The sequence below is a fragment of the Mus caroli genome, chromosome 6 (genome assembly GCF_900094665.2).
Source record: "Mus caroli chromosome 6, CAROLI_EIJ_v1.1, whole genome shotgun sequence".
NCBI lineage: Eukaryota > Metazoa > Chordata > Mammalia > Rodentia > Muridae > Mus > Mus caroli.
The window spans coordinates 110995436-111014179 of NC_034575.1; the positions used below are offsets into that span (position 1 = coordinate 110995436).

Consider the following 18744-nt stretch of genomic DNA (forward strand, 5'->3'; position numbering starts at 1 on the left):
CCCTCTCCTGGGGTGTTATCAAAGGTAATAACACTTCCTTACACAGGACTCTTTGGACAACTGCAACAGTCTTTATAGTCTTAAAGAAGTCACTAGGGAATACTTGTAGATATTCTCAGCTAGGCAGCTTGATCTTTAGCACCAGAGACTGGTCCTCAGAGTTTTCTGGGCTGTCTGGAGCAAACTCCATATCTGTGCCCTTTTCAGACATAGCCTTTGAGAAGAGGCCATCCCAGATCTCTCCCTTCTGGTCAGTGAACTTGTTCCTCTGGCCTGGTGGAAGAACTGCTGGGAGTGACTAGAGCCCTGCTGCTGCCACAGGCTGAGCAGGGCTTCACCCCAGAGACCCACATGGAGTACAGCACAAGCTTTATCTACACAGAGGCCAAGGACAGCTGAGACTCCTTCTCTTGGGGCATGAGGAGAGCTTCCAGGAGGGGCCTGTTAAGAGAGCTTTAAAAAGCTAAGTAGGCATTTTCCATGAGGGGTGGGAGAGTGGGCAAGGCAAATCCTTCCCATAGAAGATGATAGATTAGGGCTATGTAGACCTAGGAAAGAGGAAGGCAAATGACAGCCAAAAGTGTGTGAAGAGAGCTCAGCAGGTGGGGTAGCAGAAAAGAAGGTACCCAGGTGGCCAGGGCGAGGCTGCAAAGATGCTGATTGATGGCAGAAGCTTGAGGTAGGTGTTTCTGGTGATGTCACTGTGAACATCTGGTTGTAATCTGACTCGTTGGCTACTCTGAACTATTCTCTTTCTCCCTGAAACCCTGCAGTCTGCTCCAATGTACCAGTACCTCGATAGGAAGATGTTCAAAGAAGCATACCAGATCGCTTGCTTGGGAGTGACAGACGCTGATTGGCGTGAACTGGCCATGGAAGCTCTAGAAGGACTAGAGTTTGAGACGGCAAGGAAGGTATGCACTTAGTAGTGTGAGCCAGAATTTGGTCCTTGAAAGGGTCCCTTGAGGCAGAAGCTGCCAGTAACACCAAAGGGGCAAAAAGTGACTCTAATGGGCTCTGAAGTCTCCTCAGCCACCCCTTTCACAGTGGTGGTAACTACCCTCCCGGGGTTGTTTTTCTGGAGGGCTCTGGCAGACAAGGACCTGTTCTCAGGAAGCTGGGAAGATCTAAGCAGATAATGCCAGTAAAACATCTGGTTGATTCTGGCTGCCAGTCTTGGTAGTAATCATTTATGTAAAGAACCTAGATAAAGCCTGCTCATGGCAGCCATTTATTAATGAGGTAGCTCAGGCTGGGTTAAGCACCAGCCATTTCTCACACAACCATTGTTCTTAGCACTGGCTTAGTGCAGAGGAGATGGTCAGGCTCTCTGATTCCCACAACAGTGTGGCAGTGTCCCCATACCCTCTTGGCATGATTCACAGTGCTACTTCTAGTTTAGCCAAAAAAGCTAAGGAAATGGTCAAAAACATTTAACCTTTCCTAGACTTATGAGTGCCCATCTGATAAATCAAGGGAGAAGAGGGAATGGCTTCCAGCCTCTCCTGTCCTCTTTCCCTGCTTTCTCTCCCATAGCCAAGTGGAGAGTCTCCTCTTGCCCAGGCTACTGATACTGAAGTACCTGCAGACATGTGGTACCTGCCTCTTGTTAAACAGAGCACACTTCAGAGCTGGGGTTTTCCCCAGCCTGTTCTCTCAGCCTGACTTCTCTATCCCTGCTTCTAAAATGCATAGTGCTCTTCCTCTATTCTGTACTCACTTTGAGGCCTCCCCAGGCCTGGTAAAGGAGTTTGGAGTAGCTGTGCAAATGCCAACCATATCACACAGAGTTGGAGGTGTCGCTGCTCAGTGGTAGAGCACTGGCTAGCATGCACAAGACCCTGTCTCAATACACAGTGCATGAAGAAAAGTCAAGCTACCCAATAATTACCTTCATATTTTTAGAGCAGATAAGCATTGGGAAGTATTAGACTAGGGCTTTAGGAATTCAGGAGGCGGGGGGGGGGGGAGTTCCTTCTCCTGCCCCACCTAGAAATGCAAGCCTGTAAGGAATACCAATAGGTTTTCAGGGTGTCTTCGGTCTATAGCTAGAAATAAAGTTACATTCTCTAGTCAGTTACCCTTCACACCTAGAGCCTAAGAGCCAGCTCGTGTTATTACTGCCCTGCTATAGAGTACGCGGCCAGATAAAGGGAACAGGAGCTGGGATATAACCTTCTCTTCATTTCACACCCCACCTTGTATCCCAGAACACTCGGGAATAGACACGGTCATATCAGATCGCTGGGTTCTTTGTTAGAATGGTATTTCTTTAGTCATTTTACTTGACAAATGAAAATTATGTGTATATTTCTTGTGGGTAGCATGATATTTTGAAAAGTCGTAGAGCTTTGAACATAGATAGATCTTGACTGATGTTTTGTTTTAATCCTGAATCCTTGGCTTTTCTCTCCCCTGGGTGTCAGTCAGTTTTTCAGGACTCAGACTTGTGGAAGGAGGGGCCTGGCCTAGAAGGGTGCTCCCACTAGATGGCACAGGAGAGCTGCTTAGCTGCCAGCTCATCTGTTCCCTGCTCCCCACTTCCCTCTGTGGAAGTTACTCACAGTCTTGTGACTGACCACTCCGAATAGCACCCTGACTCTGCGGTATATCAAGGCTGAAGGATGTTAGTGACAGACTTATCAAATTCAGAAATCCAGTGCTCAGAACCAGACAGGCCCTTGAAGAGGTGTCACTTGCTTGCCTGACCACAAAGAAGGCTGCTGGATCCCATCCATAGGAAGGAAATAACTCAAGGTCCTGTTGGGCTAAGACCGGAGTCTTTTTTTCCTACTCTGCCCATTACCAGGGACCTGCATCCGTACATGGTTTAAAAAACACAAATCAGTTCGAGGCCAGCCTGGTCTACAAAGTGAGTGCCAGGACAGCCAGGGCTACACAGAGAAACTCTGTCTCGAAAAACCAAAAAACAAACAAACAAACAAAAACCCACAAATCAGGAAGGCAGATTTTACTTTTGTCCACACTGCCTGACTGACCCTTTACCAGTTCCTCGAGGATAGCCAAGTACTGGGTACTGTGCAATGTGCTTGTCACCCCAGCTCTTCAGCAGAAGTTCAAGGTCAGCCTAGGTAACATAGTCAGTCCCTGTTTCAGAAAGAAAGCCACTTGCCAGGCCTCTCCTGGGCAGTGCTTGCCTAATCCTGCCGTCTGCCACTACTCATGCTCAGACAGGAAGAGTCCTCCCTAGGGAATCTGCCTCGTACTTGTGCGGTTGGCTCAGGGAGATTTAGCTCTCTGTTTAATCTGCCAAACTTCTCATTTCCACTGTGAACCCATGAACTAGGGAAGGGGACAGAGGCCAAGTGAAATTCCTGTGCCCCCGGCCTTTGAATAGATCCTGGCCCTGTAGAGTAGAAAGATGAAATCACCCCGTGGCCATCTGTGAGGCAGCCGGAAACGGGATGACATGATCATTTTCCCCCATTCTTCTAGCATAGAGGGTGCCTAGCAGTGGCCAAGGGCTGTTGTGCATCCTAAACCATGATGGCTCAGAAGCTGCTGCTTTGGGCATGGACAACACAGAAAGCACAGCTGGGTATAGATGTTGCCATCAGAGCACACAGAGGTTCAGTTCCCCTCAGTCCCTCGTGGTACCCGAGAGCAGCAAAAGGCATTTCACTGGCACCAGTCTGCCGGACCCTCACAACCTTCTAGAAATCCATGCATCAGAGGTCTCACCCCTACTGGAGTCCAAGCAGGGGATGCACATTCAGGATTAACGTGCAAGTCTACTTTCTAGAGACCAGGAGATTATTCCCTACCGTCCTCCTTCAGAACTGCTCTTTCCCAAGCCTTTTCCTCCTCTCCCTGTGTGCCCTGTGAGTGAGCAGAGCTGTCTACTGCTTCCCATCCAAATCACAGGGAGAAGCGTGCAGGCTCTTGTCTCTGTGTCTTGCCTACTCTGCAGATGCCATTGACTGGAATCAGCCCAGCTTGCCTTTCCGTTATGAGCAGTGTCTGGCAAGGGGTTCCACTGTAGACTATAGGATCATAGTTCTGTTTTACCTAATCCCAAAATGATTGATGCTCCCAGGACTTCTTTACAGTTCTTTGTAAGGACTAATCCTTGAGATGAAGGCAGGATGAGCCTCTCTGGGTGGCACACCTCCCAAGCACACGATGATGAATCGAGCTTCCCTCCTCTGCTTGCTGGCTCTCTTTCTAGAGCTTGGTGTATCCCACCCCCATCAGCCTGTGGAGAACAAGAAGGCAGCTGACTCTATTCTTATTCCTTTCCCATAGGCCTTCACCAGAGTCCAGGACCTTCGATACCTAGAACTGATCAGCAGTATTGAGGTAACTGATGAAAGCATTTTCTGTCACAGGATGCAATGGCCTGTAATACTGAGGACATGAGGACGAAGGCCCTGTAGTCTGTTCTGGGGATAGAGTGGCCCATAGTGGCAACACCTGATTAACCACTTGGTAGTTGAATAAGGCAGAAGGTTTGGGTCTCTCTAAGCTCTGGTTCCTTGTCCTAAGACGGGATCTATACGCTAGGCAATGGTGATACTCACCTTTCATTCTAGCACTCAGGAGGCAGAGGCAGGTGGATCTCTGAGTTCAAGACCAGCCTGGTCTACAGAGTGAGTTCCAGGACAACCAGGCTACACAGAGAAACCTTGTTACAAAAATCTAAGATGGGGGTCTATCCTGTGGTACTGCTGTAAGACAGTCAGACTCTTAGAACCTGGTATACCCCTCTGGAATGAGTAGCTGTTGCCATCCTCCTGGCAGTGAATAAAGCATTTCCCAAATGTTCCCAGCATGGCCTACTAAAGCATCCTCCTGCCCAGAAGGCCTGCGGTAGGCTAAAGAATCTGGTCTGACTGCACCATTTATGGGTGATGGAAGACACTATTTTTAATTTCTGTGTATCTCAGTGCTGTCTGACTGTCTGTAAAAAAGGCATACATATTTCTTTCTCCCGAACAGATTTATTGTGAGGCTAAGGGAATGTGAGACACATTGGAGCTCCCAGATGGAAGCAGTGAAGAAATTGCAAATGTCTTGCCCCTCTAACTCAGTTCAGCAGAGTAAACGCTTATCGTGGGCCTCAGCCCTGTGTGGGGTGGGGGAGGAGAGGGGGCAGTAAGCGGAGCTGAGCTAGGGTAGACTACAATATGGTAGCTGTTGTTCATTGAGTCTGTTCATATGCAACCAAAGTATGAGCGACACATACAAGGTCCTTAGTGTGGTGAGCCAGGTGGTGGTGTCAGCCCTGTTCAGTGGGAGAGAAAGGAGAGGCAAGAGCGGATAGGCTGCATCCTCATGTTCAAAACCCCAGGGGAACTCAGACGCTTCCCTTGCTCTCCCTAAGCTTTGGCACGGTTGCCCTGTGAGCCCTCTCTGTCCCTTCTCCCCACACAGGTGGGCAAGGGCTGCTTGGGTGTCCTTGTCTCATGCTGCTGGCTCTCAGGGACGATGCTCACCAGGGCTTGGTGTTAGCCATTGGGATCTTCTTCAGAGCCAAAAAACATCACCTTTCCCTGCACAGAAGTAACTGGCCAGAGAGGACGCTGACTTTTATCATTTTTCATGTCTTAGTTCAGAAGGTCCACTTTTGCTTAGGATCTGTGAGCTGAGAATTGTGCTTAAGGAACTATCTCTGAGGACAAGCAGAGAACACTCAATTGATGTCTTGTGGCTGTCCTGAGGCCTCAGCTTCTGGATTCTGGGGAGCCAGCATTAACCAGGGAGCTGTGTGCCTCAGTGGGTTCCTGTTGCATACCTGGGATGATAGCATCCTGGTGGCAGAATAATCCTTCCATATTGACAGTCCTTTACAAACATGCGCTTCTATGGCCCACATTCCCCACAACTGACATCTATCTCACTACAAAAGTTCAGTTCACTCACAAGTTTTAGATGTCAGCTTATTTGGTTGATTAGTCTGCACTATGTGAAGGTTTAAAAATGATTTCTGTCACTGGTGAGGCATGTTGTCTCCAGCTGCGGAAACTTGTACCAGCTTGTCGAGAAGTTTGATTCCATGTCTCATCCTCCTCCAGTGTGATGTACTTGATAGAAAACAAGCAAACGGCAACTGCTGGGGCTGAGGGGCTGAGTGCTGGCAAGTGTTTACAAATACTGGAGCTTTAGACTAACACAGGAGGAAGGTGTGGGGGTGCTTCAGTGTGCATGCGCTTGCATGTACACATGTATGTGCACACAAGGTGTGTGTTAGGAACTCTGCGTCACACGTTATCATGGGTTATGAAGAGTGAGCTTTGTGTGACCTTGACTGTACCTGTTGTGCATCTTACCTTCCTTCTCTACAACACTGGTGGTGCTGGGGTCACAAAGCAGTGGAATTCTCCTGTATGAAGTAGACATTAGCACACACAGTGTCTTAGTTAGAGTTTTTATTGCTGTGATAAAATACCCTAACCAAAAGCAACTTGGAAAAAGAAAGGGTTTACTTCAGCTTAAATTTCCACATCACAACCCATCAATGAAGAAAGTCGGGGCAGGAATCTGGAGCTAGGAGCTGGAACAAGGACTGTGAAGGAGAGCTACTCGCTGGCTTGCTCCTTAGGCTTGGGTAGCTTGCTTTCTTATAGCACTCAGGAGTATCAGCCTGGGTTAGCACCACCCACAGTGAGCTGGACCTCCCCACATCAATCAAGAGAGCATGCCACAGGCTTACCCACAGGCCATTCTAGTGGGGTCATTTTCTCAGCTTGTGTCAAGTTGACATAAAACCAGCCAGCGCACAGAATATCTCCACAACTCTTAGAAACAGGAACATAGTCAGATTTGTGATTCTGTTTTATGGCTTCCATCTTGGTTGAAAATCCCTGACTTAGTCCTTGCTTGTTATCACTGTGGGTCATAGCTCTGCCACCCAGGTATCTGGACCTTTTGGAGATATTGAGAATGCAGGGGCTGTCCCCAACTCTGAGAGTGCACAATCCAGTGATTGCCTTGGGCAAGCACACAGGAAAACAGTCCTGTGGAATTTCCACTGAGCAAACAAAGGTTTGCCTCTTGTTTGATCTTCAGTGGTCTGAAAAAAGAACATGTCTGCTTTTGTTGTTGAGCATTCCCAATGGAGACATAGGTGAGAGACATAGCAGCACAGGAGCCAAGTGTAGGCTCCAGTAGGAAGACTCGAAATAGCAGCAGCTAGCCTTTGTAAAGGCTGCTTCCTGCCATGACTGTAGAGGCCATTTCCTGTGCTTCTAATTTTTCCAGGAGAGGAAGAAGAGGGGAGAGACCAACAATGACCTGTTTCTGGCAGATGTGTTTTCCTACCAGGGGAAGTTCCATGAAGCCGCCAAACTGTACAAGAGGAGCGGGCATGAGAGCCTCGCTCTCGACATGTATACTGACCTCTGCATGTTTGAGTACGCCAAGGTAATGTGCCCAACCTGCCACTAGCCGTCAACACTCTGACCTGCAGTGGCTTAATGACACAGACAGAAAATAGGGATGAGTCTGGGTGGTGGTGGTGCACACCTTTAATCCCAGCCTCAGGAGGCAGAGGCAGGTGGATCTCTGTGAGTGTGAGGCCCACCCAGTCTACAGAGTGAGTTCCAGGATAGCTAGGAATACACAAGAAACCCTGTTTGTTTGTTTGTTTGTTTGTTTTTGTTGTTTTGTTTTGTTTTTTTCGAGACAGGGTTTCTCTGTATAGCCCTGGCTGTCCTGGCACTCACTCTGTAGACCAGGCTGGCCTGGAACTCAGAAATCCGCCTGCCTCTGCCTCCCAAGTGCTGGGATTAAAGGCGTGTGCCACCACGCCCGGCAAGAAACCCTGTTTTTAAAACCCAAAAGTAAATAATAAACTAGTTAATAAAATAAAACGGGGATGACCTAGGAAAAGGGTGGGCAGATTAATAAACGGGCCCTAAAGCTGGATGTTAGAGTGACGGCACATTTGGAGTACCTGTCAGCAACAGCTGTGTGGACTTTGAGCATGCCAGCCTGATGCTGTCACCTGGTACTGAGGGCTTAGGGAAGTCTCCACAGATTCTCTCAGACCTGGGTCAGAAGCCACCAAGGTTTAGTATCCTAAGTGATAAGCTGATCCTACAAGGCAGTGCTGTGAGTCACTGAAGCCAGCACTCCCTCGAGAGCCTGCTCTGTGCAGCTTGAGTGCAGAGAGCCTTACTGAGCCTGGCAGGAGGAGAGCCTCACTTATGATGGGTTATTCAGGAAGGTCCCCTTTGTGCATCTGAAAGGTGGCCCCTAGGTTCTCTAGACTTTTGAAGGAGCTTCCTAGACACATGAGCCCTACTAAAGAGCCAGAGTTCTCCAGGTGTCAACAGCTTAGCCTCCAACAATGCTGAAAGCCTAGGTGTGAAACAGTGAGGTTTTTCCTTCCACAAAGGGGCTTGGAAGCCCTCAGAATCCTGTGGAGTCCTCAAGTCCTAGCCACAGCCAATCAGTGGCTGTTACTGCTAATCACCTAGCTCACAAGTCCCAAGTAGGACAGCTTCCCCATTCTTATCTGTGCCTAACCACAGTTAGTCTCTTCCTACCCATCTGTTAGATCCTGTGACTCCTTCATAGAAGGATGAACCCCTGGGCTGCTCCTGGCCCCTCCCCTTCACACCTCAGATCTGGGCTCCAGGCTTCCGAAGCCTCTTCCTCTTCCGCGCTCCCACCCAAACACATCCAGCACTCCATGAGATGTTCTTCCCACTGAGAGGAACAGATCCTAGGGGGAGAATTTGGGCACCACAGCCCCCAGCCCTGGTTGCTCTTTGAGACGAAGCCCTCAGAGCTGCTGGTGGGCCACTGTGGTGTGGTGCAGCCGAAATGCTGCCGGACATCCAGAGTGAAGTATGATTGTGGAACCCACAGTTCACCAGCGTGTGAAGACTAACAGAGCATAGCAGAGCTATAGTTCAGAACAATGCATAAAACCCCAACATGCCATGCTGTAGGGAGGAGTAGCCAGGCATGATGGTGCATGCCTTCAGTCTCAGCACGCAGGAGGCAGAGGCAGGCAGATCTCTGTGAGTTCAAGGACAGCCTAGTCTACAGAGTGAGTTCCAGGACAGCCAGGGGCACATAGACCCTGTCAAATAAAATAAAACAAAATAAAATATGAAAAAAGAAAGATGAGGAGTGTGACTGAATTAAATCCACATCCAAGGATGTGCCTTCCTTTGTAGTAGAACAGGTACTCTGGGCTCAATTCCAGTGCTTCATGCATTGCACACTTGTGCGCGCATACACATACATATACACACACACAGGCACACACACATGCACACACGCACATACTAGGGAAGTGGAGGGCCAGGCATGACTCCAGGGTGGATGCATTTAGACCTCTCTCTGGCCACCCCCATCCCTTGGCTCCTTTCATTGTTCACCTGCACTTCCTGAACCCATGGCCTCCTACCCAGCAGTGCGGCCTGCTCATACACTCCATCTGGTGTGGCTCTCCATGAAGGTAAATACGCTGGGCTTGTTTTGATTTTAATTTTTGATCACAATTCCCAGCATGTTGGTTCCAACTCAAGCCTGCACGCACTCACACACACACACACACACACACACACACACACACACACACATCCCACCTTGGCTTGGTAGTCTGCATTTGGGAAATGTGTGCACACATACACATTATGTTGGGGGTGGGAGATACAGTGCTTATTAACATGGCATGTTTTTGTTTACTTGAAATTGCTTCCCAAGATTCAATCTGGTTTTTGGAAAATTTTTAAATTACATTCCCACGTACAAATAAATTGTATGTTTTCCGGACAAGTGACATGTTTATGTGGTGATAAGGGGATTATAATGCTCTTAACTCTTGCATAGTGCGTCCTTATCAGGAGCTCCGAGCATGAGAACCCTGTTCAGGCTCATTCATCACTCAGCACAGCCTCTTCTGTCCACTCCAGGACAGAGTCTTTGCTGTGGCCCCCAGATAACGTGTAAATTGGCTTTATAAACCAAAACGCCTTTGAAACCCCACTTGGTTGAGCTCTGAAGGAACTGTTCAGACTCAGCTTGAGTTAAGCCACAGCCTCTCCATTGGCTGCTGGGATGGAGGAGGTGTGCCTCCTGTCCCAGTGAGCTGTGTGCCCACATGGTCCACGTGGGGAGGTGCCTCCCATTGTGGCCCCTAGCCTTTGGCCTTTTCCCTTTGTTATCTCACTGAGCACTCATTCGTCCCTTTGAAGGACAGTTCTGTGCTTTTATCATGCCTGTCTTTGTTGCTAACCTCATGCAGCTAGCTGAGCGGGGAAAGCTCTGTGTGCATGAAGAGTTGATGTCATCATAACTGCCAAGAGGGAAGTGTGTTTGTAATAGCCCAAGCTAGGTGTCCTCCATGGCTGCTCCAGCCTCTTCTCTCTCTGCCCCAAGGGGAGGCAGAGGACAGCTGTAGGTGACCCTATCCTTATTTGTTCTGTAACAGGTAAAAGATGCCCTTCCTCCCCTTCCTAAATCATTTGGTTTTCTTAGACCAACCTAATATATGGTTTTAGGGGCTACATAATTACCCTGAAAGCGAACGGAAAAAGAAATGAGCTAATTGTTCAAGTGGGTTTCTGCATGCATTGACTGCACTTTCCTGACAAATGAGTGTTAATCTCAAGGAAAGGAGTGCTTTTTTTATACTTAGTGAGGTTGACACAGAGCACTCTCTGTAGGGTATGTTCTCCTAAGACAAACCACTTCTCACAATGCAGATCTGCGCTTTATCTCTCAGTTCCCCATTTTGAAAAACCCCACCTTGAAAAGTGTCAGCACTGAGGCAGCTTCAACAGTGGCAGCTCTGTCCTGAAAGGAGGTAACATTCTGAGGCTGTTTCTGGTGCACTTTGGTGGGAACTTAGGCAGCTGGTCGTGACCTGAGCAACAACCCTGGCACTGGGGTAAAAGGACTGGCCCTGCCCAGTCTCTGAGTCCCCAGAAAGGACTATTTCCTTCACCTGTGGCTCCTGTCATGGTCATAGTCCTACTTCTGCAAGATCTGATGTCATTCAGTTAAGAATGAACCACTGGGCAGCACTGGGAGGTAGAGGCAGGCAGATCTCTCTGAGTTCCAGGCCAGCTAGAGCAACACAGTGAGACCCTACTTCAAAAAAAAAAAAAAAAAAAAAAAAAGAGGGGGTGGGGATGAGCAAAGGAGTGTTTTGTCAGCTCTGTCATAGATATATCTTAGGGGCAAAGCCAACAGAATAAGCCGAGTTCAGGCCACAGAACATCTGAGAAAAAGAGATGAGAAAAGCACTTCAGTGTGGCAGCAAAGGAAGGCACAAGGGACCAACCGCAGAACTCTGCATCACTGTGTGTGCTTCAGTTTAAACCATGTGCGCAGCACCAGTCTGGGGCATCTGGTGTCATCTCAGTGTGACTAGTGATTATAGGATTAGTATTTGTAATTTCCCAGCCAGTCATGTTTCTACCCAACTGTGTGGAGGGCACAAACTAACCACTCCCAGCCCCCTCCCCGCAGAGTCAGTGAGGTGGTTAGAACAAGTGTGAAGGGAAGGAGACAGGGAGGGCACAGTCCTTGACATGTCCCTGTGCCCTAGAAGCACACTCCCTTCCTGGACACCTGGGACTAACCCACACACAGTCATCACACAGAGCCGGGCTCTCCTGCATCCTGCTCCTTTGCACAGCCAAGTGAAGCCCTCCCTCCTCTACTTGCTGGAGCTGACGTAATGCTGGCACAGGAAGTCCTAATCCGGAATGGTTTTGTTTGTTGTGCTTCCTCAGGATTTCCTTGGGTCTGGAGACCCTAAAGAGACGAAGATGCTCATCACCAAGCAGGCCGACTGGGCCAGAAACATCAATGAGCCCAAAGCTGCAGTGGAGATGTACATCTCAGCAGGGGAGCACGCCAAGGCCATAGAGATCAGCGGCAGCCATGGCTGGGTGGACATGTAGGTTCAGCTCTAGCTGTGGCAGCCATGGCTGGGTGGACATGTAGGTCCAGCCCTTGCCTGGCAACACTCGGCAATGTGGTAACTCTTGAGTTTTTGACTAACAAGAGAAGAATGCTTTCTCTCAATATCTGCACCAAACATGAAAATGACTAGGTTCTCTGGGAGATGAAGAACTTGAACAAGGTATAGCACTGCCTTTGAGGAGTATGAGAAGGGGGTCGTAGGGACCTAGGGAACACACATAGGTGCCCCTCAGGTGCTGTGTTGACCGTACAGGCCTCAGATTATCCCTTGCGCCTCCAGCTCAGTATCTATATTCATCTGGCAAATGAGGAAATCAAGCCTCAAGGGACTAATGTGTCCTCAAGGACCAAGCATCTGGAGAGCTGTAAGCCTTAGGCTGGCAGGGGTGGTTTCAGAGCCCCTAACACAGCGTGAGGGTACCAAGGGAGCACAAGAAGAGCCCTCAGGGGTACCAGCTCTCTGGGCGGAACCATGGCATCTTCTCTTGAGTCCTTCTGTGAAGTGGCTTTGCTGAACCTTCAGGTAGAGACAAGTAGAAGGGGAAAGCGCATAGGCAGGAGACACAGTAGGCCAGCAGGGATAGTGATGACTTGCGGTCGTTCCCAAGGGAGCATAGAGGAGCTGGAACAGAGAGGGAGCTAGATACAAAAGAATGGAGGAGGGGGCAGGCCACATGATGGTTCCATCTTAGGACTTAGCACCCATCCTGCAGGTGAGTCTGATCAAGGGGCACCTGAGGAGAGGGAGCTTATAAAGGCTACTGGTTGTTTCGGAGGCGACAGTGTGGTCCTCAGATACTAGCTCGTGACATAGTCAGGCCCTAGAGAAGAGGAGAGGCAGGAGTGTGGGCCCCTCAACAAGGGACCTGAGTGGCTACCCTGCCCCCAACTTTCCCTTGTATAGGAATCATATCAGAAAGACACAGGCTTAGATCTTAGATTGTGCCCCAAGAATTCTCTTCAAAAAGGGGGTGATGCTAAGGGAGCCAGGCAGGCTCATGGTCTCTACCTTTCCCACTAGTTTTTCATGTCAGTTTCATTTGCAAGTGCTATGTATTGAGTTCCCCTGGGGACACTTAACAAGTTCAAGAAAGAGACATTAAGTCTGTTCTGTCCCTCTTGTGGCAGTTACAGGTACCTCTCCCCTAGGAATGTCGGTTTGGTGGGTAGGGCTCTTAGGCTCTGGAGGGCTGCCTGTGCTACCTTCCCCTAAAAACATGTCCTTTTTCTGCTAAGCAGTGTTATTTTTAGGTGCCATTATTATTCTAAGCGCAGACTGACAGGCCTTCCTGAGCCGCCTGTCTGAGATTCGGATCTGTTACAGCCTCTTCTGTTCTCACATAAAGCAGGCTGGGTAGAGTCCTCACCCTGCGAGGGCTGCTTTACCCCAAATCCTGGGCTGGCTAGACCCACATTGAATCCAGCCATGTACTAGCGAGCAGTAGGAAGGTGATCACTATTGGGAAGTGACTGGACCTTGGGGATGTTCCCTGGAGTGAGGACACTGCCAGGATTTCTGGCCCAGGACAGGCCTCACATTTGTCACTTCTTCCAGTGTGTCAGTTGCTGAGGCAGCCTCATGCCCCAGCCTCTACTTTCCTGTGGGAATTCCTGACAGTGCTGGAACAAGCACCCCGGCCCTTCCTGCTGTGGGGTCTTGGACCACCCTTACATAGATTCAAACTCAAGTCATCTCATTGTTTGGGATGGTGGGAGGGTGAGAAAGATGATACGGAGTCTCATGAATCCACCTCAGTGTCTGGAGTGGACCCCAGGACTTCCTGATAGCTTTATTCCTGGGGTCAGGGATGTGCGGCATGGGCAGTGTCCCCAGTTGCAGTCACTCTTGGCTCTGCCATTGCTTTTAGATGGTGCGTCCATTCTTTCCATATCTGCCTGTGGAGCCCTTCCCAAGGGCCATAGCATATTAGCATTGGACAGAGCAGAATGAACTGGCACAGAGCCTGCCCTTGAGGGTACCAGAGGCCTCACAGCCGTCCTCCCCACCTCTTCAGGTTGATAGACATTGCTCGGAAGCTGGACAAGGCTGAACGGGAGCCCCTGCTCATGTGTGCTTGCTACTTTAAGAAGCTGGACAGTCCTGGCTATGCTGCTGAAACCTACCTGAAGATCGGGGACCTGAAGTCTCTGGTGCAGCTGTATGTGGACACCAAGCGCTGGGATGAGGTGAGAGAGAGCACACTTGCTGGGCAGGTGGGGGTTAAGATGGAGAGAAGCTGTCCACATGATGGAGGTCATTGCCTCAAAGTCTCTGAGCCAGAATATCCTAGGGGGCCTTTTCCACCAAACTTTTTTCACTCATTCATTCATTCATTCATTCATTCATTCAGAAAAACTGATACAGGGTGCCAGCTCTAGGCCAGCCCCACGACAGGCACTAGGGATGTGTCAGCATGACAGCCCCAGCACCTGCTGCTGGTCTGAGCTGCCTCTGCCCAGCACCACAGCCTCAGGCTCACCTCTGAAGAAGGGGCAACCAGTCTGGCATTAAAAGCCTGTGTGGCATTTTGGCAGAAAATACCAACCGTATTTTTCAGATACAAGCTACCAGAGCTATTTCTAGGGCAGCTGCTCCCTGCCTCTGTCCTCTTCCCAGTCTTGACTGCTATGTGAGAGGACCAGAGAGAAGAATCAGCCAGGCAAATCAGAGAGACAGCTGTCCTGGGGCCAAGGCTGGCTAGGCAGCTAGGGCAGAGCCCCTCTGTGCCTGGGTCTGTGCCTGTGCCCATGCCTGTGCCTTGGAGAGAGTGTCACCTGAAGAGAATTAGTGCCATCCACCCGCCATGACAGTCTTCTTACAGAGCTATAGCAAGGCACTACCTAAGTATAAGCAGCCTGGCTCCTGTCTGCCCTCCTGGTGGCTCCACTTCCTGAGGTGACAGGTCACTGACAAGAAAAACAGGCTAGGTTGGAAGCAGTAAGGGCTCCTCAAGGCGCAGGTTATCCAGCTGTGGCAGTTAGCATGTCTTAGACCCTCCCATGCCCTGTCTGCCGCTCTCCTGGCTAGGCAGGTGGGCTGCGGCTTTAATGAAGCAGTCACTGAGTCCCATGCGACATTGTCCTCAGTCCTCTCTGACAGCTAGTGATGATGCTGCTGTCAATCCTGTTTCCTTAGGTGTTGCCTACAATTAAAAGAAATCTGTTTGCCACGCTACAGGAGCCCACGCAAACCCTCAAAATAAAATGTTTCCGATTTTGTGCTGCTTCTGTGGTCCAGAAACAGACTGTGTTGTTATTGAATCCAGTCGGTTGCATATTGCCGTTAATTGCCTTTTGTTTTCAAAGAGCTGGTTTGTTTTTGTGTTGCTGGGGGTGGTTGGAGGGGGAGACGCTCTCCCCCTCTGAGTTGTCAGGCTGGCAAAATATGACATCCCTAACAGATTCAGCCAAGTGCCACATTGTCAGGGGTGGCAGGGGGCCGCTTCATTAAGACTGCCTCTTCCTCCTCCTAGGCCTTTGCATTAGGTGAGAAGCACCCGGAGTTCAAGGATGACGTCTACGTGCCCTACGCGCAGTGGCTGGCGGAGAATGACCGCTTTGAGGAAGCCCAGAAAGGTAGGCCACACAGCACACTGTGAAAGGGCTGGGGAGGCTACTGAGGCATGGTATAGAGGCCACCTGGCCCCTTCCTTCCTCAGCAGGTCCCAGGACAAGTACCTTCATCCTGGCTCATGATGTGTGTCCTGGTGAAAGACTTTAGGACAAGGACAGGAACATTGAGGCCATGCCCCCTGGGGCCATTGCATGACCTGTTCAGGACCCCAGACAGCCCTTGCTCTTTAGCAGGTCCCTGTTAACCTTGCAAAGCACCTGCATCTGTGCCTTCCCTTTGATCTTCGGGATGCTCTCTGGCATGGACACCACGGTTATTTACATTTGCCAGTGAGGAAACTGATGTTGAAGGAGATAAAGGAGTTTGCCTGGAGTCCTCTGGCTGGGAAGCTGCAGAGATGTTACTTGAGCCAAGGTATACATTGTCAGGACAAAGTGAGAGGGCAGCCCTTGCTGTCTAGCAGAGTCTCACCTTCATTTTCCTCTACTGAGAAAGCAATGGGCTTTGTTTCTGACTCAGGCAAGCCAAGCAGCCTCTCTGCCCCTTGGTGTTTCTGTTGGTGAAATGAGCCGTACACAGGGTGTGACGGCATCTGAAATAGAAGCCAAGGCAAGTATGGCACATTAACTGACAACGTTCATCATCAGTTAGCGATGTGACCGCCTTCGTTGTGACAGGTGCTGGCTGGGCACTTAACCTGCATAACCTTGAATCTTGCCAACAGCCCTGCAGAGTTGCAGAGGCTCCATGTGCTGTGTGAAGCTAGCAAGCAGCAGAGCCGGAATTGAATCAGATCTGTCCAACTGGGAGCCTAATTCTTAGGCCTGTTTAGAAAGTCTCCTAATTGAAGTGGGTGGGTCATATTCCATAGCATCTCATTTACACTTGTGTGTGGTAGCAGTTACCACCTCCTGACACACTGCAGAACAAATGTCCCCTGTTGGAGCTCCTTGGTTAAAAGCCCCTGTGAAGGACAGCGCGTTCTCTACCGCCTCAGCATTTACAGAGCACCCAGTTGCTGAAGTGTCTGCATGTTTGGGCAAAACACATCAACCTATCCATCTGTCTGTGTCGCCCTTCCAAGAATCCATCGCCATAGTAACTTGGTACTCAGACAAGAGATAGAAGATGAGAATGAACCAAGGCCAGACCTTTCCTTCTCTGCAGGTTGAAGATGTGGGTCATTCGGATACTCACACATGGTCAGGTGTCAGAGCTCTGACTTAGTCTTCTGGCAGCCCCAGGGTCCCCAGAAATTTACCACATGGTGGTGAGGGGTGCAGGAAATTTCTGCTAGCCATAGGCTTGTTTTTATAAATGTCTGGTTTTGCAAGCTGAGCCAGATCTTTCAAGGTTGGTATCTGAAAGCACTCAGCTTAAGATGGGTTCAGTACTGGGCTGGCTTCTGTTCTTTGACCTTAGGCATGATGTTTGTCTCTACCTGGAGAAGCCCATCATTCTCATGTAAAGGGGGTGGGGTGGGGCTGGTTCTCCATCTTTAGAATTTTGTCCTGAGGATTCAGTGTGTAATTAATAGTGAAGGGATTTTGTGAACCACCAAGCTCCATAGTGGAACCTGCTAGCGCTACCCAGGAGTCAAAAAGTCTCAGTCTGGAGTGGAGTGGAGTGGCGTCCAGTTCCCTGTGTGCAGTGCCAGGCTTCGGTGCTTCAGGTTTTCTCTCTGCTGTGCCTTGCTAAAGTAGGTTGCCATTTCCCAGCCAAAAGGAGTGTATCTCCCCGTGCTTATTTCAGGATGTAGCCTTGGTTATTTATAGCCTGCGGCCTGAGAGGCACATCTCAGCAGCGAGGCATCCCAGATGCTCTGATGAGTGGCCTGCCTCCCATGTGAGCAGTCTCATGTAAGCCCTGCAGCCTCCCTGCTCCATGCTGACTCCCTATGACATGCGTGTGCTTTCATGGCCCTTAGCCTTCCACAAGGCCGGGAGGCAGGGAGAAGCAGTCCGGGTGCTGGAGCAGCTCACGCACAATGCTGTGGTGGAGAGCAGGTTTAACGACGCTGCCTATTATTACTGGATGCTGTCCATGCAGTGCCTCGACATGGCTCAAGGTGAGTGAGCGACAGCCGGCTGGCCTCTTCCCTGGCCCCTCTTTGGCATCAGATAAAATCAGAAGAGCAGAGCTGTTTCATTAAAGCACTGGGCTTGTTTATTGAGTGTTTTGTCCCCAAGCCTGCCTTGCAATGGCACAATCTGGCCTGTCATCTCTTTCAAGTTTGCCTGTAAGTAGGACTTGCTGGCAATCTGTCTTAAGGGTAGGAGGCCCCACCCTGCATTGCTAATGCAGAGCATCTCCCTCTCTTGCTACCTGGGAGCCTGGAGCTGGGCCCAAGTGAGCCCTGGCTTAAAAAAAAATTTTTTTTTAATTAAATGAAAAGATGAAGAGATCACTTTACAATAACTCACTCCAGAATCTCCCTCATCCCAGGCAGGAGGACAGTTTCAGACTTGCTTTCATTCATGTGGCTTCCCATGATCCCCTGGGAAGTTCTGAAGGAGGTAGCTATACCCAAGGCTGTGTGCAGTAGTGGAAGGGCACTGGATGCAGAGTGTGCAGGGCGACAGTGTGCTCCGAGTCACAGCTGCCAGGCCCAGGTGCCAAGTGGGGTTTCTCTGTCCTGGCCATTGATGTGCATCTCAGATAAATGGCTGACAAGCCAAGGTGCAGCGGGAGCACAGAGAGCCAGGGAAGATGCCATCTGCCCATCCCACCAGGATCCTTTGGTGTGTCTGGGCTGTAGGCCTCCTCCACTGCTGGGCATAACAGGTGCTGACCCAGTGGACAGGGCCGGGTGTTTCCTGGCCAGGAGCTCTGCCCAGCTAAGGCCTACTGTCACCCAGGACGGACTACTCCTAAGCAGGACACTTGTCCATCGCTGCCCTCTTGGTCCCTCTGAGCAGCACAGGAGGAAAAGATACCACTTGACACATTTCCCCTCCTTCCCTCCCGTGCTCCTCCCGCACAGCAGATCCTGCCCAGAAGGACGCGATGCTGGACAAGTTTCACCACTTCCAGCACCTGGCTGAGCTGTACCATGGCTATCAAACCATTCACCGATACACGGTAAGGTGACAAGGAGACTGGTGTAGCACCTTCATTGTCACATGCTCCGCAAGGGCCTCAGAGAGATAGGGTATGTGATGAGCTGCCCAGAAGCCCTGCCCTTCTCGGGAGGGGGGTGCTGCTCCCTCACCTGCCATGGGGCTCGGGCTCGGAATTACAGTACAGGGCTGAGCCTTTCC

General features: G+C 50.1%; 1 protein-coding gene across 4 annotated transcripts in view; it reads left to right on the forward strand.

Moving 5' to 3' along the window:
• Nucleotides 1–18744, forward strand: part of Ift122 (intraflagellar transport 122) — a 68716-nt gene that overhangs the window by 42322 nt on the left and 7650 nt on the right. For 2 of the 4 annotated variants that reach the window (XM_021164719.2, XM_021164717.2), the window contains 8 exons: nucleotides 774–914; nucleotides 4267–4320; nucleotides 7222–7383; nucleotides 11718–11884; nucleotides 13926–14097; nucleotides 15384–15486; nucleotides 17412–17552; nucleotides 18468–18565. In XM_021164719.2, the coding sequence (XP_021020378.1) occupies nucleotides 774–914; nucleotides 4267–4320; nucleotides 7222–7383; nucleotides 11718–11884; nucleotides 13926–14097; nucleotides 15384–15486; nucleotides 17412–17552; nucleotides 18468–18565 (1038 nt within the window). The remainder of the gene's footprint in view (nucleotides 1–773; nucleotides 915–4266; nucleotides 4321–7221; nucleotides 7384–11717; nucleotides 11885–13925; nucleotides 14098–15383; nucleotides 15487–17411; nucleotides 17553–18467; nucleotides 18566–18744) is intronic. The other 2 variants (XM_021164720.2, XM_021164718.2) reach the window with 1 other exon arrangement.